Source organism: Sturnira hondurensis, unplaced genomic scaffold (assembly GCF_014824575.4).
Source record: "Sturnira hondurensis isolate 20B ecotype Veracruz unplaced genomic scaffold, ASM1482457v3 Scaffold0023817, whole genome shotgun sequence".
Taxonomy (NCBI): Eukaryota; Metazoa; Chordata; class Mammalia; order Chiroptera; family Phyllostomidae; genus Sturnira; species Sturnira hondurensis.
The window spans coordinates 6486032-6513306 of NW_028096448.1; the positions used below are offsets into that span (position 1 = coordinate 6486032).

Below are 27275 nucleotides of genomic sequence, written 5' to 3' on the forward strand. Positions count from 1 at the left end.
TACCTTGAGGGATTAGAAACAAATGACAAGCTGGTTAAATTTAGACTTTGGGACTTTGTTTTCACCACTGTCAGCTCCAGTTCCTAATGAGTTAAAAGAGCAGAGCTGGTGTCCCAGCTTCTCATGGAGTTGTCTCCATTCCAGGCCCCCCACCAACTGGGTATTATAGGAGCCCCCAGATGTCTGAGGGGATGCTGCTGGACATTGGAACAGACTCCCTTTTTTCTGGGTTAGGAGAAAGTCTGAAATGAACTGCTATATATTAGAGATTGACTTTTTGTTGTTGATTTTTAACTTAGGAGGTAGGCTGTTACTGTAATAAGTTCAAAGCCAAATACACAAAACTTTCTATGTGATTACATACCAGCAACATCCTTTCCTGTTTTTAGCTCTTGGTCCAGGGAAGAAGACAGAAAGAACTTACTCAATTACATCTTCTTTTCAGACTTTTTAATTACTTGAACAAAAAGCTTTACTTTTTAAAATTAAGCTTAATCATGTAATTAGTTTTCTTTTTTCCCCAATGTAGTTTTAAAGCTTAAATACTGTAATTTTCAAAGTAAGTATTGGCTAGTGCAGCATTTAATAGAAGACAGCATCTTGCCCTTACCTAACCCTAATGGTAGTTTTATAGTTATTCTTCCCATAAGTGGGTACCCTAGGATCATAAGGCTATTTTTTTGCTATGATAAAATGTGTCCAAATAAGTATAAACAAATGTGGTAATACTGGTAATATATTTGCTTTGGAAATTAACTGTTGAACATGTGCCTACATTTAACTGTCCAGTAAAATACGTCCTAAAACCATTCTGCTCTTTCGCAGTCATAACAACAGAGGGCAAGGTCAAAGCCCGACCACCACTGATCTCGTACCAGTGAAGGGAATGAAAATTAGTTCATTCTGCCTTGAACTGTATTTGTAATACTTTATTTAAATATTACAAAGCTACTGTCCACCCAACCCCTATTTTGTAAAATTCCAAAAAGGTTTGGGCTTTTCTGCCCTCTCTACTTTTTCCTGGCAGTCCATACAAGACACTCTTCCATCCAGAATATTTAGATCTAATTCTTGATTCTTTCAGAAAGGCTATTGTAAGCGACTGAGACTTTCCTAAAAAGACTCTGCGGTAGCATTTTTCCGATAAATCTTTCCTATCACACTATTTCTGGTCACCGCTTCATGGACGGCAGAGCACTGCTACTTGCCTTAAAAGTCTAAGCACGGTGACCATGAATGGGGACTCTGTCCCATCTACTGCAGACGCCTCCCAGCAACGCTGGTCAGCCTGGGACATCCGACACCCGCCACGGCTCTGCGTGCCCCTCCACGACACATCCCCAGACAGAACACGGAGAGGAGAAGCTGCTGGAAGTGGGAGTGGAATCCCCCTCCCAGGCACTAACCTCTCTGTGTCGGACCTCCATTCACCAAACACGCAGTGACAACAGTGCCCAGGGCATCTGTCGCTGTGAGGATTAAAGGGCATAACACATATCACATATTGGGAACAGCACCTCAAACACGGTAAACCGTCAGTGAATGTTGGCTGTTACTATGATTGCTTAGGCTGCAGGGACACGAGACACACAGGTGTGGAACATCAGATTGGATAAAGGCAGTGTTATTAAAGACAAACAACTACTGTTTTAAAACCTGGATTAGACCGTCTGTATTCTAAAAGACACACACAATCTGTACCCATTAAATACAATAAAGTTGAAAGGGGATATAAATTACAGTTTTCCTTTTTTAAAACAGACAATAGTAAAATACTACAGTCAGCCCACTATACACAAAAATCATGAACAGCAGCTTTTCATTAAAGTCTCGAATACCTTATTCATTTACTGATGCCGAGAACTCACAGAGAAAAGGGACAGCAGGCTGGACACCTCCTCTCACGCACGCACACAGTTACTGCTGTGCCTCCAGACCAACTGTCCAGGCATCCACAGAACAGGTACCTGAAGTACCTTGGTAAAGTTTCTGCACACATAATCCCTCCAATGCCCCCACGAGCAGGAGAACGTTACAAATGAAGACATGGGCAGCAGGGTCATCTGTATTCAGTCACCTCCTGCAAACATGGTGAAGTGGGAACCTGTGAACTTTATAGCTTATTCCGTCTCTTCAGCATTCTCCAGAACTAAGTACAATAGCAACAGTAAAAACCACACCACAATGAAACCTACCAATCTGAAACAAAACCACACAAAGACAAAAACCAACACCCCTCCCCCACCCCACCCCAACACTTGGTATGTCCTTGTGTTTTTACAGTAATACTGCTTTCCCCACTCTGCCTGCCCTGCTGGGCTGAACCAAGAGCCCCAGTCATGGTTACAATGCAATGTCAAGTCAGCAGGCGGCAGGCCAGTGGAAGACCAAGGAAATCTGCTGTGAGAGCTTTCAGTGTGCTTCTGAAACAGGACAAAAAGGCAGGCGTGGCCTGGTGGCCAAGGGCAGTGCGGCACCAAGCTTGCAGTCAAACATATATGTACACAGAAAACAAGGGTGGACAGCAAAATCGACCAGTCATATGTTAAGTTCTTTGGTTATAAAGAACGGCATTCTGTAATCTTTTCTGCAAAGAGGGATCCGCAACCTCATTTGGGCAATAAAATGTTTCGTCTGCTTATGTATACAAGATTGCCCAAGTTGCTCTGTAACCAAGCCCAGTACCTTATGATTTTTTACAAACCACTTTTCTCTGCATTTTAGTGTGCAGTCTTGTCTGTCTCGACACAGACATACTATGAAATGTACACATTTCATATACACAATATATATTATAAAAAAACACATTAGAGTATTGACTACAGATTCTACAGTAAGAACTTATTAAAACTGTACAAGAATAAGTTTGTTTGAATCTGGGGTTTCCACACAGTGGGATGTATAGTAAGTGCAAAAAAACAAATACTGCCACTTAATTAGTCCACGATTTTCAGTTCTCTGGCTTTCCAGAAAAAGCAGGAGCTGTCAGTTCACCCAGGTGACAGCACCGCTGCTTTATTGTCGCGCAGGAGCGCAAAGGTGGCGGCCCAGGGGGTGCATGGCTTCTCCACGCCAGTCTGAGGGCCTGCAGGGCCGCAGCACGTTATAAAGATGAGGCTGGTGCTCTGGAGAGGAGACCCGAGACAGAGATGCGGGGCCTGCGGAGGAAGTGCTTGCAGCCTTTCACCGAGCCGTCGGGGTCCTGCTTCCCTGGAATTCAGAGGTTACAGTGAGTTCAAGCCCCGACCCCACCTCCCCTCCCCACCCACAGCGACCGTCCTCGGCCAAGCTGTGCCCATCCCACACCAGGGGCTCTTCCTCAGGGACCCACAGGATTCAGTTTCGGATGGAATCCAGCTCTAAAATTTACAGTATACAAGAGAGAAATCTAGCCCCAAGATGAAGCTTCTAGGAAAAGTAATGGACAGCAAGACCTAGTGTTAAAGCAAAAAACAGTTATTTCTGAGCCCACACAGTAAGTTGTATTAGGGTAAGAACAAAAGTCAAACTTTAGCATGTAAAAAGTTCTCAAACTGTTACAGTGTTAAAACAACATTAAAACTAAAATACCAAAATATTAAAACAATAAAAAGAAAAAAATATTACCATAATCCCACATTGTCCTAATACAACAAATATTTTTGTAAATCCCGCCTTTAAACCACAAACGTTGGCAGGGACACACAGTTCAGGAGACTTTCGAAGGCAAACCCTAGGCGTTCTTCCTGCTGTTGGCCTCTGATGTCCCAGGCATTGGGTGGTTGGCCCTCCTCCCTGTTCTCTGGGCTGAGTGTTGCACGGGGCAGCCCTTGGACACCCGGCCTTGCAGGACGTCTGCGGAGGGCTCTGTGGGAACCTCAACCCCACTGAAGTAAAACCTTAGGTGTGGAAGGCATTGGCTACTGGGAATCTGTGCCTTTTAAAAAATATATATTATTTATTTATTTATTTATCTTTAGAGGGGGAGGGAAGGAGAGAAGGAGAGAAGTATCAATGTATGGTTGCCTCTTGTGAGTGCCTGCTGGGAACTGGCCTGCAACCCAGGCATGTGCCCTGACTGGGAATCAAACTTCGATTGTGTGGTTCGCAGGCCCGTGCTCAATCCACTGAGCTACACCAGCCAGAGCTGGAATCTGAGCTTTTAAGAGGCACCTTCTCCCAACACCCACAAGGAATCCGTTGCACATTCAGGTTGAGAAGCACAGTTCCAGGGTGAAGAATTATCTCTGGACTTCTGGTCCAAGTACTTCTTGGACTTCCTGGAAGAAGGGTTGAAAGCTCACGTAGGTCAGCAATGAAGATTCTACTGAAGGCTCAGTGTAGAGGACGTTGATGACTTTCTTTAAATCATCTTTAAAATTGTTATTCTATTACAGTTGCCCCAGTTTTTCGTTTGCCCTCCTCTGCCCATTCCACACTGCCTCCACAGTCCATTCCACACTGCTGTGCCTGTCCATGGGACTTTTAAGCAAATGAGTGTTTGGTTTGCAAGAACAATCATGAGTAACTTCGTCATTCTTAAATTGGGGATGAAGTCTTTTTTTTACTGAAGAGATCACTGTTTAGGTTTTTGCAGTTTATGACTATGCTGTAAAAATGACTACACACTGAAGTTTTAAGGGATAGTATGGAAAACTTGGGTCAAAAAAATCCACCGATCTGAAATGGCAACTTCCTCTGTGAGACACAGAGACTGAGTGGCACCAGGATTGTCTTATCCTTCACCAAGCTGCCTTCTAGTTTGGTCAGCTCTTTGTTCTGCTAAGCATGGGCACTACCATACCCCTTACACCACTGTGCTTGGCGTGTGGGACCAAAACAGTGACTCTCGATGGGCAGAAATGGTGGCACTCACCAGCAGAGTATGCAGAAGCAGATAACTTCTTATTTATATGATTTACCTTTTTTCTTAGGAATATTAGCAAAAATCCATTTTGTTCCAATATAAGAATTAACATAATAAACCAACCTAGGCAATTTCCAAAGCCCAACATTCAGTTGCTCAAGGAATTCACCTTTACTTCTCCAAAGCACCTTTTAACCAAATGATTGTATTTTGTCAGTTCTACGATGCATGTTATTTTCCCCCACATTTTAACATCTCTGAAATTGGACTGTGTCTTACAATTGCTAACATGATATAGTTTAATTGGAAGTATTTTTCCTTAACGATACATAAAATAATGGTGTATCTAGTAGGCCAAGAAATCACTAATTTAATGAAATATGGCAGATACTACCAGATAGCTTGGGATAGCCAGTAACTAAACATCTGAGGGAATGAACAGGAAAATGACTGATCCTTATCCAAGTGAATACTTAATTCAACAAAACCCTCATGCCAGCTGAGAAAGCCACTGCTCCACACAGTGTAGTTCCACCCTGCAATGACGCAGGCAAGCTTGCTGCCCCATGCTCTGACAGCTGGGCAACACGTGAGCTTGCTCCCCAGGTGGGCACGTCTTCCCTCCTGGCAACATCTTTTTTGTTAAGTATATTTTATTGACTGTGCCATTACAGTTGTCCCAGATTTTCCCCCTACACTCCCCTCTGCCCAGTATCCTCCTTCCCTCCAGCAATCCCCCCCTTAGTTCATGTCTATGGGTCGTACATATAAGTTCTTTGGCTTCTCCATTTCTTATGCTATTCTTAACCTCTCCCATCTATTTTGTGCCTACCATTTATGATTCTTAATCCCTGTACCTTTTCCCCCATTCTCCCCACTCTCCCCTCCCAGCTGATAGCCCTCCAAATGATCCCCCTCTTTATGATTCTGTTCCTATTCTGGTTGTTTGCTTAGTGTTCTGTATTTTAGACTCAGTTGTTGATAGTTGTGAGTTTGTTGTCATTTTACTGTTCATAGTTTTGATCATCTTCTTTTTCTTAGATAAATCCCTTTAACATTTCACATAATAAGGGCTTGATGATGATGAACTTTAACTTGACCTTATCTGAAAAGCACTTTATCTGCCCTTCCATTCCAAATGATAGTTTTGCTGGATAGAGTAACCTAGGCTTTAGGTCCTTGCTTTTCATTGCTTTGAATACTTCTTGCCTGCAAAGTTTCTTTTGAGAAATCAACTGGCACTCTTAATCTTATGGGAACTCCTTTGTAGGTAGCTGTCTCCTTTTCTCTCGCTGCTTTTAAAATTCTCCCTTTATCTTTAACCTTTGGCATTTTAATTCTGATGTGTCTTGGTGTAGTCCTCTTTGGGTCCAACTTGTTTGGGATTCTCTGTGCTTTCTGGACTTGTATGTCTATTTCCTTTGCCCAATCAGGGAAGTTTTCTTTCATTTTTTTTTCAAGTAAGTTTTCAATTTCTTGCTCTTCCTCTTCTCCTGACACCCCTATGATTTGGATGTTGGTATGTTTGGAGATGTCCCAGAGTCTTCTTATTCTCCTCATTTTTAAAAAATTCTTGTTCCTTCATTCTGTTTTGGTTATTACTTCCTTATGTTACAAATTGTTGATTTGAACCCAAGCTTCCTTCCCTTCATTGTTGGTTTCCTGTACATTTCTCTTCATTTCACTTAGTGTAGTCTTTATTCCTTCCCTTGTGCTTTTGCCATATTCAATGAATTCTCTGAACATCCTTATCACCAGTATTTTGAACTCTGCATCTGATAGGTTGACTGTCTCCATTTTGCTTGGTTCTTTTTCTGGGGTTTTGTTCTGTTCTTTCATTTGGGCCATGTTTCTTTGTCTCCTCAATTTGGCAGCCTCCCTGTGTGTGTTTCTGTGTATTAGAAGAGAATGTGGTATAGCAGCTACACAGGGGAGGTGGTGGTGAGGCAGCCAGCAGAACAGGTGCTCCCACATTCACGTGTGGTAGATAAAACCAGGAGGGATATCTTGGGAGTGAGCAATCCCAGACCCAAGCCAGACAGCGAAGCTCAGGGTTCCAGTGCTAAGAAAATAAAGCCTCATAACTTCTGGCTGTAAAATCTGTGGGGATTGGGTGGCGGAGGAAACTGCTGGTCTCTCAGGATAGGCCATTTAAAGGGCCCGCACAGTCCTAGAATGAACGCAAATATATCCACTCTAGGAACCACTACCAGAGCACCAGCTAGAGCAGCGCCAGTCACACATGGGAAGGGGGGAAAGTGACTGGAAACAGGACAAGCACCGAGCAAGCCTAAGCAGCATTGTCCTCTCTCTGACCCCTCCCCCACATACAGAGCCACAAAGTGGTGAAGCAGGCTGCCTCACCCTGGGGGGTACTTAGGACTCCACCCCACACAACTTAACAGATGCACTAACACAGGGAGTCAAAGTAGCTCTACCTATTGGCAACCTCTTAATGAACATCTCCTAAGTCACAGAGGGGAAGGGCCACCGGGGGTTGGTGCCCAATTAGGCATGCTCACTGACAGCACAAGGAATGCCTCTGGAGTTTATTACCTGGTCATTCTCTGCCAAGGAATGCAGCTGGCCAGGGTCCTGTGGCTCATCTGCGACACTCTTACTGTCCATTTTGTTTGGTAGGTTCTTCCTACTTGAAATCTCTCCAGAATCTGTCAAACCATCAAAATCTTTCCCATCCGACACACCCATAAACTCCGTGAAAGAATGGTCCTCAAGGACGTTTGTGGTGTACTCTATCGTCACCTCCTTGGAGCAGAATTCTCTGGCAGCCTGGCCATTTCTGCTGGAGCACGTGTCTTGTTCTGAACACGAGCCAGTCCTACAGAATATCTTGGAGTTGTTCTCAGGAATGCTTTGGGATGAGGGGCTCCCTTTGGCTAAGGCACTGTTTTCCTTGAGGGGCACCGTAATGATCTTATCCTTTATCAAACCTCTTTCTAGCTCTGTCAACTCCTTGTTTGAGGACGATCTGAAATCCTGCAGAAGTGAGGGTCCAGAATGCTCACTGGAGTCTGTGTCTTTTGCCTGAATGGCTAGCTGATCTGTGCTGTCACTAGAGGGGACCGCCATGTCAGACAGAGTGGCATTGGAGGCACTGTGGGAGAAGTAGCCACTGGTGATACTGCTGGTGGTGGGGCTACGGGACACTTCTTTCTCCAAGACCCTTGAGTTCGTCAAATCTACTTTAGACGAAAACCACTCTCTGTTCTCCAAGCTGGCATTGTAAACACTGAAGTCAGCAAACTCCACCGGTACGTACGGCTGTGAACCTATCAGCTTCCTGTTCAGAGCTTCCAGATCATTTTCCTCCTCCTCAGAGTCCTACAGAAAAGAAGCCAAAGTCAGTCATTAGCTCCTTATAGCAACTGTAATGTTAAGGCAAGTTTTAAGTACTTGATTACTAAAGGCATTTGCATTTAGTGTTTTTTTTCTTTTTTTTTTTCTGCATTTGGTTAAATCTTATTACCTATTATGGACACAGGTACAGTATCCTCAGAGGTTTGTGAACACAAAGCCATTACCTCCTAATATGAAGACTCATTTCTTCTGTGCTCATTCAGTACTAATCAGAAATTTTCCTCCCCTGGTTTAAAAAAAGGATGGACTCTAGTGCAGTGGACTTGAATTAGCTGGCTTGTGATTGGTTTTCAGTTGGGATGTTGTCCCTTCTCTAATTAAATGAGTGGGGGGGAGGGGGCGGCCAGAGAGGAGCTGCTGCCTCACTTGTTCTTACGGTCCTCACCTTGGGGAGGCAAGGAGCTACAGTGCAGACAGGTCAGGTGATTTGTGAGATGTTTCTGAGCTGCTTTATGGAGAGAGGGTGGCAAAACAAGGCTGCAACAGCAGGAGGGCTAAGAACACAACCTCAACGCCCACCTCAGTACCGTACTATGCATTAGAAGGCTGCAAAGCACTACCAATCAATAGGAGAATTACAGGGGTTTTGAGGCGCGTGGATAGAGGATTTGGCGGGAAGCATGGAAAGTGAGGAAGATTTAAATGGAAATCTACTTTGTCTAATAGCTTTTGAGTTCTGTTTATAAAGATTGGTAAATATACAAAAGTTGGGAGTTACCAACTCCCTAATCTCTCTCCCTAATGAATGATTCTTTATATTTTGTGGAAAACAGTATAAAACAAATAGATATTTTACATTTAAATAAAAATAAGAATTATTATGTAGTAATTTCTAATTAACCTCATAAACATTTGATGACCTTGCAAATATTCGTTTTACCTTTTAAAATGTAACTTTCATTCAACAAATATTCATCTAGCATCCACTCTGTGCTAGCCATTGTCCTGAGAACTGGGAATATCAATGTGGAACAAAAAATCGGCATGATGCCTGTCCTCAGGTAGTTACGATTTGGGGTTCTTGTTCTCAGAACAACCCTGTTGCTCTGGCCAGGTAGCTCAGTTCGACAGAGCATTGTCCTGATGCACCAAGGTTGTAGGTTCAATCCCCAGACAGGGCACATACAAGAATCAACCAATGAATACACAAATAAGTGGAATAACAAATCCCTATTTCTTTCCCTCCCTCTCTCTCTTCCCTTCTCCTTTTCCTCTCTCTTTCTAAAATGAGTCAGTTAAAAAAAAAAAAGAACAATCAGACACTGTCTGGGTGGATGGAAAGTTCCTAGAACCAAAACGTCAACCTTACTCATCAGACAGATACAGGGAAAGGAAGGAGGGGGGAGAGGGGCGGACAGTGAGGATGGGCAGGGGTAGGAAGACTATGTCCCATTGCTATGGCAGATGGCAGTTAACAAATCAACATAAATTTCATCTAGTGAATTGTATTGTAATATTCCCTTCCTCATCTCATCAAAGGCTAAATATCTAAACATAGTTTAATATGCTTCAGTACTTCTTAGTTTTAAAAATAACTTGAATATAAATTATTTAAAAGCATCAGTGGTTTTAATTCCTTGGCTATTAATTAAAGGTGACTATCAGTGATAAAGTTCCAGAAATTAGCAAAGCCAATTTTGGGGCAACACTAAGCTCTTGCCATCTTATCTTTAGCTGCATTCTAAATTAAGTGGCACTGCTCGAAAATGGGCCGCCAGAGCGTTCTTTCTCCAGGGCTGGGGGAATGTTTGTAAAGGATCAAAGACTGAACAGAACTGTCTGAATCAGTCGCCTTTGTCGATATTTTCTACATTCTCCACTGGACTTGTTTAGAATCGAAATTGAGCCACAAGTGTTTGTATCTGTTATATTTCCTTTTGACTTAAGCTGGCAAAGAAACACAATTCCCCAAGTCCAAAAGGCCCCGGGGCGGTGCCTTACTAGAAAGTCAGCTGTTGCAAGGAAAACCAGATTTGAGGATGAGAATTAGAGCTCTGGGGGCCCTTGCAACGCCTGAAGACATTTCTTTGAAAGGCGGAGGAAAGGCCTGTCATCCTGACATTTAACAAATAAAATACTCAGTCATGACTCTAATGTGTAGAAACAGGTGTACATTTATCAAACTTGCAAAGACAAAAAATTATTCCTAAAGGATTAGAATTAGCTTAATAAACCTGCAGGTTACAAAACCCCCAAGACTTTAAGTTCACACAGGGATCAGTACATAGACCTGTACGTAGGGTGGGGATGAGACGGGAGCAGAGAAGGGCCGAAGCAGTGGGGACAACTAACTCCAAAAAAAAGAGAACTGAGTGTGGATGAAACATTTTCTAACATGTAAAAGGAGGCCGAAGTTTTACCAAGTTGTTGTCTTCAAAAAGAAAAGAGAGGACTTACTTGTCTTAAACTGCGTGTTCAGGGAATCTGGTTACATAGACAATTTGTTCCAGAAATATTATTTTATCATTGTATCTAAAGTAGACTAAACCACGCACCTTCCTACTATGTCTTAAGGACAAAAAGAATGAAAACGCTACCTAAAACTGGATCATGGAGTTGCGTTCTCAAGCTTCTCTCTAGCTACAGTCTTCACCATTTGATTTTTAGAATTTATTTAGGAAGCTGATAATTACCTACAGACAAAACACCTTGATTTTAAGAAGGAATCAAAACCCACATAAAGCAGTGACTCTGCAAGGAGTTTCACTTGATTAAAGTCATTTTCACTCCCTCTATGAATGGGACTGTATTTGCATCAGAGAGATGGTCTGTTTGCAGAAAGACTATCAGCCAAGGGCCCCCAGTGCTTCTGTCCATGGTGCTAAGGGGTGGGCAGCCCCCATTAGAAACAGCAGCAGAAAGGTGACTGAAAAAACTGCACCATCTTTGGGGTGACTGGGGTCAGCCCAATTCTGCTGAGAGATGCAACCTTTGTCCTCACACTCCCATTAAATGTGAAACCTTGGGCAAGTCCCTCAACAAGTCTTTTGTTTCTTCCTATGTAAACTGAGAGAAATAAAATACTGTGTATGCAAAACCGAAGAGAGGGAGAAATAACTTACTTTCTGCCGGTCTCTCTGCTTCATGACTTAGATAAGAGTCCAAAGGCGTATCACTGCATTTATTTTACGTACTTCACATCTTGAATGACTAAGATCTGACAAAATCCTGCTTTATAAGGACCGGTCATAGCTATATTTATTATGTTTTACGTGAAATTACGGTTACTCTGGTAACTAGATGGGCTAAAAAAAGGAACAATGTTCCAATATTGTGTCTCCAAAAGGATTTCAAACCCCCTTGCTCACACTGAACCACTGATTCACTCTCTGGTTTTTCAAGAGTAGAAAAAGAAAGTGAATTAGGAACAAAGCAATAATGCAGTTTGTGTCCATTTATAAGGAAAGAAATAAAATTAAGGCTTTTTAAAGAGAGATGGGAACTTCGGGTCAAGCAAGTAATGCCCTTAAAATCTACCAAAACAACCTAGAGAAACTGCTATCTGAAATAAAGTAAACAGTTCAACAGCTTCAGGGATGACGAGAGCTCCGCGAGCCAGATTTCTAAGGAGAGTAGAAGCTGATCTCTCTAGTAGGCCCCCAGCAAGAAAGACGGCACATGGAGCCCTGCCTCGTGGGCTCGGTGGGCTGTTCCGTCACAAAGGGTCTGACTGCTGCTTGGGACTTCTGGGTCCAGAGAGCCTGGTTTTATCCCGCTTTCTGCCAGGGAGGAGTCCTGAGATAGTTTCATTTTAAAATACTGGGAGTATAGGAAAACAACTGCGAGGCAAACTCTGAGAACAGTGCAACTACATTCTAGGCAGCCCAGAAGGGTCATCCAGCCTTCTTTTAATGGTGTTCTACCAAACTGTAGTGTTAAAGTGGGTTTAAATATAGTGCCTGTGCACCATGGTGGTAAGGGCCATGCCAACAAACGGATCAGCCACAGAGCCCGAGAATCTGAGGGTAACACACCAGCCACCTGGCCTTTCTAGCCCATGCTGCAGCCCTTATTAATTAAGCAGGTCAGCCAACTGACTGAGCAGCTCATTAAGATTCAGAGGAGCAGCTGTTGTGCACTCTCTTCTCCAGCAGGAATTAGGATGGGGATTTAGGGCTAGAGGGGCCGGGAGAACACAGAGGCATAGGCAGCAGGGAGGGACAGAGAGGTGAGGGGATAAGCTGACTTCTTTCCTTCCCTCAGTGCACCAGAGGGATGACAAGCTCATTTCCTAAATCCACTAGTACTTCATGCATGTAGCAGAGTGGCCAACTGCATATCCCGAACTAGGTAGTTTCACACGCTGTGCATTGGCAGCACATTCTAGAACCGTTAAAGGACCTCACACTAAAGAGCCTCTGGAATGGATCCGAAGTGGTACAGCTGGGAAAGGAACCTTCCCACACCCTGGCCACAGAGCAGGCGGCACACAAGCACAGACAGCGAGCTGTCCTCTTTTGCTCCTGGCTGCTTTACTATTTCAAAGTCTAAGAAAAGCCACATGAGAGGGAAAGCCCAGGCATAAAACTAGAAAATTCTTTCTAGGTCTGAGAATACAGAGGGCTTCTTTTGTTTTGTTTGTTTTTTAAATTGAGGTATCATTTATAATCCACAGTGCCTGGTATGCAGTGTTTAAAAAAAGATTTTTCAAATTTGTAATTGGAAAATCAAATGCTAGGGAATGAGGTTTCACAGGTAGTTTCAACCTACCTGGGATAAAATGCAGATGGGCCACCCTGGAAGTGAGACTGACACCAAGGGCTGTGGATTATGTCTGGTGAGCAGATGTAAAAAGGCTACCTGGGATGCAGGGGTGAGGACGGAGGGCTGGACTGTGGCTGCAAACTACACAGCAACCTTGGCAATCGCATCAAGCAACATGAAAGAAGCTTGCAAACATACCCACCGCTAAATGCATGAGTACTTACTGCAAGTAAGTGCAATTCTTCTAGGTAGATTAACTTCAGAATCTGGCCAGTACATACAGGCACATCAGAAACAGTCAATATTAGTGAAAGTAATCCCTTTGTTCCACTTTTTATAAAGTCTAGAATCATGAAAAGTGCCTTTCCCCCTTTTTCTGAGCAAGTGTATACTAAGCAGAAAAAATGAAATAAAATAGAATAAACACTTAGAGAATAAAAACACAGGTCACGGTCACCTTCATGCAAAATTTCATTACCAATGGTCACATTTTTTTTTTTTTAGAAAAACCAAAGACCCAATACACGTATCTGGATCACTGGGAAAGGGCCTTAAACCCACCACCGGGCAATAGGACAGAAATGGTTCCAGAACTTACAATCTTCTTCTCACGTTTGCTATTGTGCTCTACTGGCATGCTGCTGCCATTGCTTCCCGAGGGCACAATGCAGCCAGGGTTATGTGCCTGAGGTGGAGGCATGCTCTGCAAAGGTTAAGACACACAGATGCATCACACACAGAAGACGATGACAGCCAAAATACACGTTAATACGTGCAAGTTAGAAAAGCAACGCAAACATTTTCATCACACGTGAGTCGTGCAGCAAACAATTTTGCAGGCTACAGTTAAAGTACTAATGAAATCTGACAAGACTACACAGATTCTGTGGCAAAGAGCATAACTGGTTTTACCAAATTAAAAAAAATGAAAGCTAATATTTTCAAAATGCCTAGAGAACATCTCTTTCTCACTTGAAAGATAAAAAAGACTGTACATACACAGAAACAAAGCAAACAACAGCAATCGCAACTAACACAAAATTCTACTATGACCCTGTGTGCTTGAGAAAGAGGTGTTCCAGAATAGGACCCATGAAGTGCTAGCCCACGCATACATGTCTACATCCAGCATCCAGCTTGTTAATGCAAACTGTTACTTCTCCACAGGCAACACCACTCCTTCCTATTTCACATGGTACAGACAAGTCAAGCATTTACCTCCTGGCTTAGGAGAGGTCTTGCTTCAAGAGCTATCTTTTTCTTATGCTCCTCTTTCACAGGCATTAGGGGCTTGAAAAACTTTGGTGGCTGAGGAGAGAACGCTTTAAAAGGGCTGACTGACAAGGCATGAGGATTCTCCGATGTACAGCCTGGGGAAGACAAAAAGGCATCGGTTCACAGGCACAGAGCACTTTAACCAACACATAGAAAGAAAGGTACAACCTAGCCACAGGGATAGCTGGTGTAACAAAGAGATTAATATGCTAACACGTGGCTAAGCATTAAAACAGAGGTGACAAGAATGGAGATGCATCTATAAAGTCACAAAGTCATCAAAAACATGAGAAACCAAATTTTTTACCTCCTTTTCAGGATCCAGGTTAAGTGCCACTTACCAGACCAATTTCAACTCAAACTGATTTTGTTGCCCTGAATTCTCAGAACCCTTATTAAATGCACACACCATTTGACACTTTATTGCTTCATATCTAACTTTCTATGTATTTCATTTCCCCAGTTAGATTTTAAGATGTATTAGCGGTACCTTTTTATGCCTTTCATTGCACATAGCGTAACCTCCTGCAAGCCCATTCTCTCCCTCAAGCCCACCTGCTCCACATGACTAAGGAAGGACATCTTCTTTCTTGCTTCCACTCATTTCTTTGGGCCTTTTCTCCTCCTCCCACATTTTCCTCACCAATTCACTGGTACAATGGCACTTAGGTCAACTATAAGGTGTAAAATAATAGAACTGACTTACTTATCCACAAAATGTGTTCCCTTCATGGCACTGAGAGATTATATTTAGGTAATAATGTTGTCACAAATCAAATTTATTTCTGGCACCATTTAACAATTTAGGAATCAGAGACATGTTCTAAAAAATCCTTTGAGTACAAAAACATGACAGAGGTAGATATTCTTTTTTGGGGGGTGAAGAATGAAATCTTACCATAATGTAATAAGATTTGTGACTTCCAACTCAGGAGATGATGCATGAAAAGTGATTTAAAAATTCTGAAGTGTTACACAAAAGGCTTATTATTATTATTTGAATGACACATTGGATAAACAGCAAAAAGAAATCAAATGAGCGAACACGATATGTTCCAATCAAGAAGATAGTGTAGCACTATCCAGCAAACTAGAATTTCAGCTTCCGACCTTATTATCTGCCCTCTATAAAAGAACTCTACTCAGTGCCGTTCCTGAGCAATTATAAAGCAATAGCACAGAACAACAATCTCACCGCTACTCTCTCTACTCCTTCGAGGTGAATCTCTGGGCAGAGTCCCGTAGCACGCGACGTCCTGGTAACTGGAGCTGTAGTCCGACATGTCTAGCCGGCTCTCGGGCCAACCCTACGAGGGAAAAGGATGGTTCCGCTGTGACTCAGTCCCTCTAAAACGGCAGAGGAAGTGAGGACTTGAGTTGTTCTTGTTTTTTAATGGGATGGCAGTATGTACCCTTCTATTCTTGTTATGACATATTTTAAATGTGTAGAAAACTCCTAACTATGACAAATACTGTCGTACCCAAAGTACACCTAGAGTGAATAAATGTTAATACTTTATTGTATTGCTCAAGATTTAACAAAATCATTATGAGTAGAGTGGCCTACAGGTTCCATTCATCTTCCTCCCTCCCCAGAAGCAGCCACATTTATGAATTTGGTGTGTATCTAAGGAGGCTGGATAATTTAAAGCCCAAACTGAAACACTTTTCAGAGGGAAATGGTCCCACTGATAATTTTGGGGGGGTCTCAGGTAAAAGCTGGGACTGCCCCAGGTAAACTAGGTGATGTGGTTACTCTACATATAACTGAGATTTAAAAGTATCAAATTGGCACAAGATATTGATATCTTCAAGGGAGAAAACTCCTCTCGTATATCATATAAGCTTATTTATCTACTTCAACTTCTCAGCAGTTCATTGCCTCTAAGGACTAACTTTTAAGCTTCTTAAGAAGATAATCTGTGTTTAAACTCTGAAGCAGCCACAGTCCCTAGTTTAGTAACTTAACATGTGATATACATGGTTATGAAATGTTTGCTGAATAAGATGATGTTGCAAATGCCCTTGATTTTAAATCCCTAACTTTACTCACTTGAAATAACCATGATTTTGCAAGGGTGGATGCAATACCTTCTAAAATCATTTAGAGTTAGACCTATAAACACAGATGTCAACTAGATGTGCTATCATCCTAGTAGGAAAAGCAGTATTATGCTAAGTAACAGTGTAATACTCAGAGTGCACAGCAATGTCATATCAAGTATTTGAACTTGGAAGCAGACATGTAGACACAATGATCTGCATAAGATTAAGACAGAAAGTCTAGAAAGAGTGAACCACCAAGATATCCTAACATTCCAGACTTAAGAGACTGCTAATAACCTGGCCACGCCCAAAGGTGCACACCTTATCATCTTCATCAAAGCCAGAGAGGTCTGGTCGACTGGAGGAGACCTGCAAGAGATAAATGGTTTTACCAATGTGGTTTATGTATCTCACATAGATTTTATGTATATGTAAAGAAATATGATGTCATATATACGTGAAGCCTGGATGACCATCTTTTCTCTTTCTTCTCTCTTTCTTCCCCAGGAGCAATGACTACCCTAAATTTTGGGCTTATTATTCCCATATAGGTTTTATACAACTGTATGTTTGTGTGTGTATATGCATAAATATTTTGCATATTACAAAAATATGCAAAATGCTATATATTACTTATATGTACACACATATAAGTTATATATATATATACACATATACATATATATATAGAAATACAAAGGCCCTTTGTATTTCCACCATTTGTATCTTCTTTCATATTTTCTTTTCTACCCCCATCAATATTACTGTAAGCAATCTATTTGACCAATCTTTAAAAACCCATTTTTCAGTTTCTTTTCTTTTTGATACAACTCGGTCTGATCTTTATTATTTCCTTCTTTATTGAACTTACAATTCTAACTTCAATACTCATTATCATTTTATTTTTAAAAATATTCTGATTTTTCTAATTTTAAAAAATCCAAAGTATTTTTATATGAATCTCTTAAAAATAAGTAATTCCTCCTCCCCTTTTAAAAACCATAACCATATGCCATTATTACATCTTAAAAAGTTAAGTGATTCCTAAATAGTATCAGATCTCGGTCAGTGTTCAAATGTCTCATAACCATTTTCACAATTAATTTCAAAGCCAAATCAAAACAGTTCATATATTACACCTGGATATATCTTGTCTCCTTTAATTTATGAGTTTTCCCTTTTCTCTAGGTCACTCTTTCTGTAAAGTTTTCCACAGCTGGGGTTTTGCTGACTGAATTCCTGTGCTATCAGTTAACATTTTCCTCTAACCCCTGTAAATATTAGATCTAGAGTCTTGATCAGATTTTGCTTCAATCTCTGCGTGCGTGGCAAGGGAGGGTAGAATACTTCACAGGTGGTTTTCCTTTCCTTTGTAAGACAGATGTTCCCCTCATTATTTTTTACTGTTATTTTAAATATAAGAGCTACAAGTTTCCTAATAGCAGCTCTCACTCTTTCGTTTTCTCTGCTGTCTAGTATTTGTGAGATCCCACTAGGGCCCAGTTACGCAGCTGCGCTCTCTGGTGTGCTTCCCTGGGACCGAGGAGCAGGTGCGGCACCTCAGCACGCCCACACCAGTGCCCAATGTTCTATTCCCATCTACGGACCCTGACCTCGGGTCCCTTCCTGTGTCGCTCCCCAACCCCTGAGACAGGTCACGCAAGCCCCAGCCCCGCAGGGAGGTGCTCACATTATGCACATTCGGTGTGCTGAGGCACGGACCTTGACCTCAGGTCCCTTCCTGTGTCGCTCCCCAACCCCTGAGACAGGTCACGCAAGCCCCAGCCCCGCAGGGAGGTGCTCACATTATGCACATTCGGTGTGCTGAGGCACGGACCTTGACCTCGGGTCCCTTCCTGTGTCGCTCCCCAACCCCTGAGACAGGTCACGCAAGCCCCAGCCCCGCTGTGGGGTGCTCACATTATGCACATTCGGTGTGCTGAGGCTCCGCCGCAGGTGTCGCGCTTTGGTGGAAAGTGCTTCTTTGACTGTGACTGCCTGGAAATTGGAAGACAACATTAATGTTTCTCCTTCAATAGCAGGAGTAATATTTGTTTCTTGTGCACAACTTAGAAAATACAGAAATAAAGATCATTTCAATCCTACATGTCACCTGCTTCCCCATATTTACAAAATTGGAAACTTTTTGTAACTACTCATTTTTTTTTTTTTTGCTTAATCCATCAAAAGACATTTTCTTCATGAATAAAACCAGGAAAACTGTGGAATAGACATTTATACATTGTAGATATTTTTAAAGGTGGGCAGAGGAAACACAGAAAAATACCTCTAGCTATATATCTCACTTTAAAAACTACAATAAACTTTTATGCTGTTGGTGTTTTACTGACGCAGCGATCTAGATGGCACTTCCCTGAAGGAAGGTTTTTCTGACAGATGCCAATCTCAGTCCTCTGGTTGCTCAAGACACACTTTCCATAACTTCAACTCCTGCTTCTAAGAAATGACACCTTCCATCTCAGGGTCCTCCTATCCAGTGGGTTTTCACCTGAATGTCATGCTGTTGCCACAACCTGAATCGGAAAATCAGGGAACCAGTACCCGTCTGTGGTTAAGCACGTTGACTTCGGAGACAAGCTCTCTCGGTTTACATCTGAGTCTGGGCCACCTCCTCACTGTGTACCCTTGGGCAGGTGAGCGAACAGGTCCCCTTCCATTTTCCCATTTAAAAATGGGGATTATAATAGTATTTACCTCAAGGATTATCTTGAAGATTAAATAAACTAATGTATCTAAGTGACTTAAGTGCCATGCTTAAGTTAAAGGTATTCAATAAAATGGAGTCATTATTTGAATTTTTGTTTTGTTTTGTCAAAGAAACTATTTTGTGTAATGAGATCGCTACTCAAGTTTCACTTCTCAGATAGACAGAGAGAGAAAGTGCTTGGTAAACAAATTCATCTTTGTCCATTTGGTGTGAAGCCTGGTAACGCACCCTCCGGTCCCGTTACTTGCCTGCCGGAGCCGTTCAAGGCTCAGGATGTTCTCCACCTGCAGCACGCCACGCGTGTACTTCTCAATGTACGTCTCCCCATCCGACGTGCCTTCGTTCTCACTCCTCGCTGCCATGAGAGCCAGCGTTTCCCGGTCCTCAATCTCCTCTGTTGCCTAAGGTGACAGGAAGACAATTATTCCACTTTTACATGAACAGTATCTTTTATCAAAACTGTGGTGAGAAAATGATTTAAAAGTTTTGAGATTTAACATTCTCTATTACTTATATTGTGATCTTTTGAAAAAGTAATAAATATTTTACCTTTGGTATATTGGATACTATTTCATAGGTTACGCCACAGGAATAAAATATATTTTTTAATGACATTCTTCTCTTCAAACTCTGGGTGAAACTCTGGTAGAAAAAGAAAGCTGGATTAAGCGATGTGAAAGTGTAAGTTATTTAGTATTTTACAAATTGTAAGAGTATTACTAATCACTGGTTTTGACACACAATACTCAAAATAGAAAAATAACGGAACAGACAAAACCCATGTCCACCCCAAAGGGACAATGATGTCCAGCTGTTATTTGGGCAGACTATAGAATCTGTGGCCTATGTAGGGTGTGTGTGTGTGTGTGTGTGTGTGTGTGTGTGTGGTTGATTCTCTTGTGCATTTGCTGCCTTTCTTTTGATCATGTCAGGGTTTCATCCATCCGTCCTTGCACAGTCAGAAGAAAACCAGAAGATCAATTTTGTGACAGTACTTCTGAAATGAGGGGACATTTGGATGGGGATTTATTGGAGCCTGCATTTTTGTCCTGGTTTTGTGACCAACCCTCTTGCATCTGGCACTTAACCCTTTTGAAAGAATGAAATTCCGTAGCTCCCTGCCTCCTAGGATTATGGGTCTCACTCAAATCAGCAAAGGTGGAAAAGTCCTCCCAAGTGACATTCATTCTACTACACTCAGACCCCATTATTCTAGATAAATGAGAATCAGACTGTAACTTGGCCAGTATGGTAACAATCTACACATCCACTGTATTAACACCAGAAAACACTACACTTTGTGACAGAAGGAAAAACTTCAAGCTCATATACACAACTGCAGAATCAGGTCCTGTTACTACCTGTTTGTTGTAAATATTGGCTGCAATCCGTTTTCGTAACACTAATTCCATAGCAGCCGGGTGGCTGAGCTGGACTGTGGTCTTCACTATCAGGTAAATCCGTTCATTCTGAGGAGTGACCCTGTTCAAGTGAACGGAATCATGCACCGAGGAGTCCCAAGAGGCGATGGCTGAAACCTAAAAATGGCAGAGGGGGTGGGGAGCAGGAAAAGAGACACAAGTCAGGTATTGCAATTTTACATCACCCACTGGAAAATACATGCAACTCAACTGAATATTTTTCCTCACTTTTTAGAATGACAACCCAAAAGTTCTATTTTTTAAAGTCCCCAGTCCTCTTCCCCAAAGCAGACTATGGTAATTTAATGGGAAGACAGGCCCACCAGCAAATGCACTAATACAAGGTCCTTAAAGAGAAGCACAGGGGTCACTTACCTCCTCATCACTGTGCTTTATGATGGGCAGGTAGAAGAACTGGCTGCCATGCTCCTTGGGCAGGATGGAGTTCACGCCTGATGCATGCGGGCCCACAAGCTGTTCATTGGCACTGAGGTCATCCGCTAATCAAGTCCAGGGCACAGAAACAAAAGTGGGTGAAAAAAGTCAGTTTTTAATTAAAGACTGAAGAGATGAAGTTTACATGTGACACATTTAAATTTTTTTCTTTCATTCCTTATGTGCAGTTGATGTAAGAGACTTCAATGCTCACTCACAATAGCTTCTGTCCCTTACAGATACAAGTATGGGGACAAAAAGGTACCTTTGTGAGTCTCCTACAAAATGGACTGAATATATTCTGCACATAGTTCTAGGAACAAATATTATTATTACCTGCACCTTAAAATTTTGCTTTTTTCTCTTTTCTTTTTTTTTTTTAATTTATGGATTTTAGAGAGAAAGAGGACGGCGTAAGAGGGAGAGAGGGAAATATTGATCTGCTCCCCACGCATGCATGTCTTCGCTGGTTGATTCTTGTATGTGCCCTGACCAGGGACTGAAACTGCAGTCTTGGCGTAGCAGGACGATGCTCTGCCCAACTGAGCTACCCAGCCAGGACCAAAATTTTGTTGTTTTCTGATATCATTTCCTTCTGTAGCCTAGTGTTAGGTTTGTTTGGCCTATTTACATAACTTATGCTAAATTAGAGATTTGAGAAGTTCAATGATCAATTCAGAATCAAAGTTCTGAGCACTTGGGAGAAATCTGATCATCTCCTTCCATTGCCATTCCAAAAGTGGGACTCACCCTTCACAAATCTCTGTAAGTGCCCATCCAGTTTTCGCTTGTGCACCTCCAATAACGGGGAACTCCCCACTTCTGGAAGCACAGTCTACCTCTAGGTTTTAAAAAAATTCTTCACGTGAAGAAGCAAACACAGTCTCCCCGAGTTTTCCATCTACCCATCATTGGTCTTCTCTCCAGAAGAGAGGTGTTGAGGCTGTGTTTTGAGGATCACAAGGGCCCGGTCTAAGGGCCTGCCGGAGCCTGCCTATCCCCAAACTCGGCAACTCTGCTTTTGTTTTCTACACACGGAGTTCCATTTAAGATTGCATTTTGAAAATGTATTTTACTGCTAAAACATATTGCAAACCATTGTTCTAGGTTCACCCAGGTTTGATGTATTGCTATGATAAAGCACAACCTTTAACGCAGGTGGAGTGCGTGGTCACGTTCTGACATCAGCGCTCTTGTGGCGGAGAGCAAAGGACACTAGTTGGAAATGCAGATGCCTGGGCCCTTGCAAGGCCTAAAGATTCAGAATCTCTGAGGGTAATTACTTTCTCACGTAATTTCTATGTCTGTTAATGTTTCTGAGCAATAACTGCTTTAATGTTTCTCTATGAAGTTCTCAATCTTCAAGTGCTCTCTCTTTAAGATTAAATACCCACATCTCTCTTCGAGTGACCTGCCTGTCATGGACATATATATTTGGTTGGACTAAAAATGCCACCTCGATGCAGCAAATGAATAATCAGAAAAGTGACTTAAGCATCAACATCATGTGGGTCTGAACAGATCACAGGCTTTACTTCAACGTGACAAGCCCTGGAATGTTCGAGGTCTACTCACCGTTCAGATCAAGAAAGAGAACTGGTATGTGGGTTTCCATTCCAGGTGGTGGGATCCTGAATTTAATAACAAAATATAATCATAACCAAACATGTGTTTTACATCTTGGCAGACAATCAGGCAGTGCAGGGGCATGACAAAGAAGAGACCTACTGTGTAGATACAGGTTCTATTAAGGAAATACGTTCACATTTACTGATGTTCCTGGTAACACAAATCACGAAAATTATGTGACTTACATGAAGAACTACCAGTTGTATGAATTACATGTAATTACTTGAGACAAAGATTATTTGATGCATTTCTAAAAATAGTTCTAGTGATGGGAAAAAGGAGATGGGGATGTTGTTAGAGTGGGAATAGGGGAGGGGAAATAAACAGGAGAGACAGTATTCGAAAAAGCTCAAAGAAAGCGAGAAGGAAAGATGTATGAAACGAGGCGGGGTAGTGTACTGAACAGACCCAAGCAGTAGTTTATCAAAAACTTGCCCATCTGCATGGGAGTCAGCTTGGGGGCCTTGTACATTGAGCGTCCTGGGCCCGTCCTTTTTCTTCCCAATCAGAACAACTAGGAAGGGGACCCAGGACTCTACATTTATGAATGCTCCAGGTGCTCTGACGTTTGGAAATACCTCAGATGAAAGTGACTGGGGTAAAACAGTTTAAAGAGGGCCTCAGAGGGAAGAACACGACTGGGACTGAGCCGACTACTCCTTTCCGACACACTGCCTGTGACTGCAGGGCTCCAGCACAAGAGGACGATCAGCAGGGAGAAACATCAGGTTACACATTATGTGCCTGCAGTTCAGATTTTTTAGTTACATAATAATACCATGGAATCAATTACACTTCCATTCATCACTTTAGACACAACAGCACTAATGTTTCTGTGCCTCTCTGAAAGAGATTATCTCGACATGTACATTTTGTCTCAAAAGAAATCTGCTTTCTCTTAAATGCCTAGAACATATTCTTACAATAAGAACAAGAATAAGCAGCAGAAGTTGCCATTTAATTAATGGGCACTATGAACATGGTATTTTAAAAAATACATTATTGCTAATCTGTGTAAGAGTACCAACAAGGTAGTTCCATTAACGATTAGGAACAAAGCCTCAGAGAAGCTAAGTAAACAAGAGTGAGAGCTACGGCTGGAGAGCATATCCAGCTCTACTGTGGCCCACAGTCTGGCACATCACACCGTTTCCCAAGAACATCAGGACTGACATATCAACTGATCGCAGCTTAGATACACGGGGATGGGCAACAGTAGGTTTTACAGTTATTCTTTTTTTTTTTTTGCTTTGTAATCAGTATATTAAGGAGACATTCATATATTTCAAGAATTGCTTAAATTCGGATATCCAGACTTAAGCTTGTGAACATAACTTTCAAACACACATTTAAAGTTATCCATAATTTGCTACACTACCAACATTAAATTACAGTTACTTTGGAGCGTAAGTTAAATGGTTTAAAGTAAGCCTATAACATACCTTAAAAAACATGATAATTAATAAGTCATATTACAAGAATAAAGTCTATCACATACTCACAACTGTAAAGTTACTTTTGCCCCACCCTGTATTTTCTGCCCTCTTCAATTACACCCTAGATATACCCTTCGCTTGAGCCCAAAAGAGAGAATTTCTGGTGATCAGGAAACCACATGGGAGCTGCTCACACAGAAGAACTGAGGAGTGTGGTATCTGATTCCCGGCCAGGTACCAGTGCTCTCTGGCTGCCCGTGACAGGGAGCCGGCTGCGGTGGTGAGGACAAACGGGAAGGCAGCTCTACTGTGCCCCAGAGATGGGTGATGGGTGACCCTTCCCTGGGCAGCTCATGTTACTTAGCATTTCATGTGATAATCCTGGAAAGTCACTTGCATGACTCTTGCCACAGGCCATCTGAGCCATCCTGTGAGGCCTGCACAGAAGGAAGGGTGGACGTACCAGTCAGCAGGCGCCCCGGGGATCCCGCTGCCCGGCGCTGGCACCAGCACAGCGTTCCTTTCCTCAGTCAGCCCCACCCACTGCTCCACAAGCCGGGCTTCCCGTTCCACGTCGTCCTCAGTTCTCTCTGGGGGACAAAATGAGGGGAAGAGTACCAAGAAGGGAGGAAGTACAATTTCTACATTTCAGATAGACTATTACTTGGTTATATCCACATGGCTTAAACATCTGCTACATTACAAAGGATCTGAGGCTCCGAAGCTCAAGCCTGAGCACCCACATGGGCCTGGAGAGGCTAGGGCACTAGCTCAATGAACCACACACCAGGAAGAGTGGAAAACGCACTGGAACGAGGACCAGAAGACTTGGGTGAGCTCACTGGTTCTGTAATCTGGGGAAGTTATTCAACAGACGAGGCTAGTTTCCTACCCTGACAAAAAGGGATCATGAAGTCATGCCTGTTGTACTTCGTGCACTTGCTGGAAGGATCAAATGAAACGACAGATGTGACACTGCTTTATAAAAATAATGCACCACTTTATAAAGACAGAGGATTACAGAATACCATGCAGTGCACTCTGCAAACCTAACATTCTTTTCCTTCAGGCTCATTACTAAGAGATTGGATCTGATATATTGTGAAATACTCTTCCCTACAACCCAACTCTGGAGCTACCTGGGCACAAAGTGAGTTTTCACTAGTAGGCTGAGCACATACACAGCTGACACCAAGGGCACTGAGATGTTTTTCTGAGGGAGAATTTTTGCTCAATTCTTCATGAAATAAATGGGTTAACATCTGCGATTGGTCCTTTGGTACAGAATCAACTACAACGAGTGGATCATAAAGTCAGGATGAGAGACTAAGGGTTTTAATTGTATGTTTTTACTCTAAAATCCAAGAGGCAGTTGCCAGCATGAGCAAACTGCATCCCTGGAGCCTGGTCACAGTGAATGGAGCTGCAGGCCAGCGTTAGCTGAGTGCATGGCTACGGCCCAACAGTAGCAGGGCTGACCTGCCAAACGCTGTGCTTCGTGAACTGACCCTTTGGCTGCTGTCAGTTCCACTGCTCTGAGCCAGAAATAACCTCATTATTGAGATACTACGGTATGGACCACATTTGTATTCATCAAAACAAAATTTTAGTTTCACGTTTAATATAACTGTTTCATATAACAGTTAACTCAGAGTTTTGGGGGGGAGTTGTGGAGGGGGTAAATGCAGACAATTGTACTTGAACAACAGTAAAAAAACTCAGGTTTTTTTTTAACACATTGATGTCAAATTCAGAGCCTTCTTAAGCCAACACTGTAAAATATGATACACAAATAATCTATAACTGTTATAACATTAAAAACTAAGATACAATTATCTAACAAAGAGACAAAAATAATCCACAACCATGATCTAGAAGTGAAAAAGCTACTCTCAAGAAAGAGTTTAATCTCACATACCTTTTTTATTGCTGATTTTTTTAATCTGCTCATCTAAATATTCTCGTCGTTTAATGAGTGCATCAGACCATCTCTCTCTCACACAGTTCAAGTCTTCTTCCTGATGTGAGGGAAGGAAAGGATTTTTCTTCTGAGTCTACAGACAAGTATTTTTTTTTAAAAAGGTGTCTCATTGACTAGAAAAATTTTCATCAGGAAAGGCTGTTGAACATTGCTGTGTGATTAATATGCAAGAAAGCAAAGAGGCCTCAGAAAAACTGCATGCTGATCAAGAATCCCAGCACTTGGAAATCAGAGCCCCTATATTTCCAAAAGGATAATTATACCTAAAAGCAAGAGAGCCTCAAATTACACCAGCTGTTGGATGATTCCTACACGGTATGTGTGTGCATGTATGTATTTAAATTGTAGCTATTCATCTGGAGGATTTGCAATTCCAAGCTGAAGGACACCATGAACAGAGCCCAAACCATGTAACAGCAAACGGAATGGAAAATGACAGGCATTTTCTGAAATGCAAAGAATAGATCAGCAGAGAACCTTTTGAATTTGCCGCAACATTTGTACTTCCAACCCCTACCATGAGGCTAACCAAAAATCTCCCATGCACAAACCCAGCATGCAGCCAGCCATGCTTCCCAGAACTCCCAGCAGCAGCCGCCGGACTCCAGGTGGGCACGCGGCAGAAAGCGCACAGGCAGCCGCAGGAGTTAGTTAATGGCGTTTCTGAGATCCAAGGGGATCCTCCTCTTACAGTTTGTTTTTGCTTGCTTGTTTTCTTTCTTAGTAAAACCACGAGGAGGAAAAGAAATCCACAGTTCTATTCAAAATGCCCTGATTTGCTTCATATTAGTGTAACCTTTAAGACATTACATTCACAGCAGACACCTGTGGACTTCTGAGGCTCTACCTACAATGCATCCACATTTTAAGTACAGGAAGGCACATGGGGAAAACATGCTTTTAACGTTTATGTGGAGAGGAGTACACAGACTGGGAACGAAACCCCAAACTGTCCATCTCAGCTTGCTGCCTCGACCATTACTATTGCTGCACATTCCATGAGAGCAGGCCAGTCAGTGACAACCAGGTAAAAGTTCACATTTGCACATATTAAATAGTTGAAATTTGCCCTGGTCCGTGTGGCTCAGTTGGTTGGAGCATCATCCCTTCCTCTCTCTCTAAAGCAATGAAAAAAAATGTCTTCAGGTGAGAAATAAAGAAGGAAATAGTTTCACTGTGAAAGAATATGTAAATGCAAATAAAGATTATAAAAAATAAATAAATAAAAAGCAAGATTTAAATTCTCCAGGTCATGTATAACTAAGCCTGGCCCTACCAAGAGAAGAAAACTGGCTAAACAAAACAAAACTGCGTACATAAAATGTCTTCGGTTTTCTTATCCAACAAAAGTCTCTTAAGGTAAAAGGGCATTTTAGAACAATACTACTTTCTTGGG

At 42.2% G+C, this 27275-nt stretch overlaps 1 protein-coding gene across 8 annotated transcripts in view; it reads right to left on the reverse strand.

The window, feature by feature from the left end:
* Nucleotides 1-1011: 1011 nt before the first annotated feature.
* The window catches only part of KIF13A (kinesin family member 13A), a 210188-nt gene continuing 183924 nt past the window's right edge, over nucleotides 1012-27275 (reverse strand). For 4 of the 8 annotated variants that reach the window (XM_037037899.1, XM_037037898.1, XM_037037895.1 and 1 more), the window contains 14 exons: nucleotides 25817-25916; nucleotides 24362-24488; nucleotides 22409-22464; nucleotides 20774-20898; nucleotides 20339-20515; nucleotides 19527-19619; nucleotides 19226-19378; nucleotides 18170-18247; nucleotides 16571-16618; nucleotides 15399-15510; nucleotides 14147-14298; nucleotides 13527-13631; nucleotides 7403-8188; nucleotides 1012-3210 (listed from right to left, as the gene is read on the reverse strand). In XM_037037899.1, the coding sequence (XP_036893794.1) occupies nucleotides 3184-3210; nucleotides 7403-8188; nucleotides 13527-13631; nucleotides 14147-14298; nucleotides 15399-15510; nucleotides 16571-16618; nucleotides 18170-18247; nucleotides 19226-19378; nucleotides 19527-19619; nucleotides 20339-20515; nucleotides 20774-20898; nucleotides 22409-22464; nucleotides 24362-24488; nucleotides 25817-25916 (2139 nt within the window). In that variant the 3' untranslated portion in view covers nucleotides 1012-3183. Of the gene's footprint in view, nucleotides 3211-7402; nucleotides 8189-13152; nucleotides 13195-13526; nucleotides 13632-14146; nucleotides 14299-15398; nucleotides 15511-16570; nucleotides 16619-18169; nucleotides 18248-19225; nucleotides 19379-19526; nucleotides 19620-20338; nucleotides 20516-20773; nucleotides 20899-22408; nucleotides 22465-24361; nucleotides 24489-25816; nucleotides 25917-27275 lie in introns of all 8 variants that reach the window. The other 4 variants (XM_037037902.1, XM_037037901.1, XM_037037897.1 and 1 more) reach the window with 2 other exon arrangements.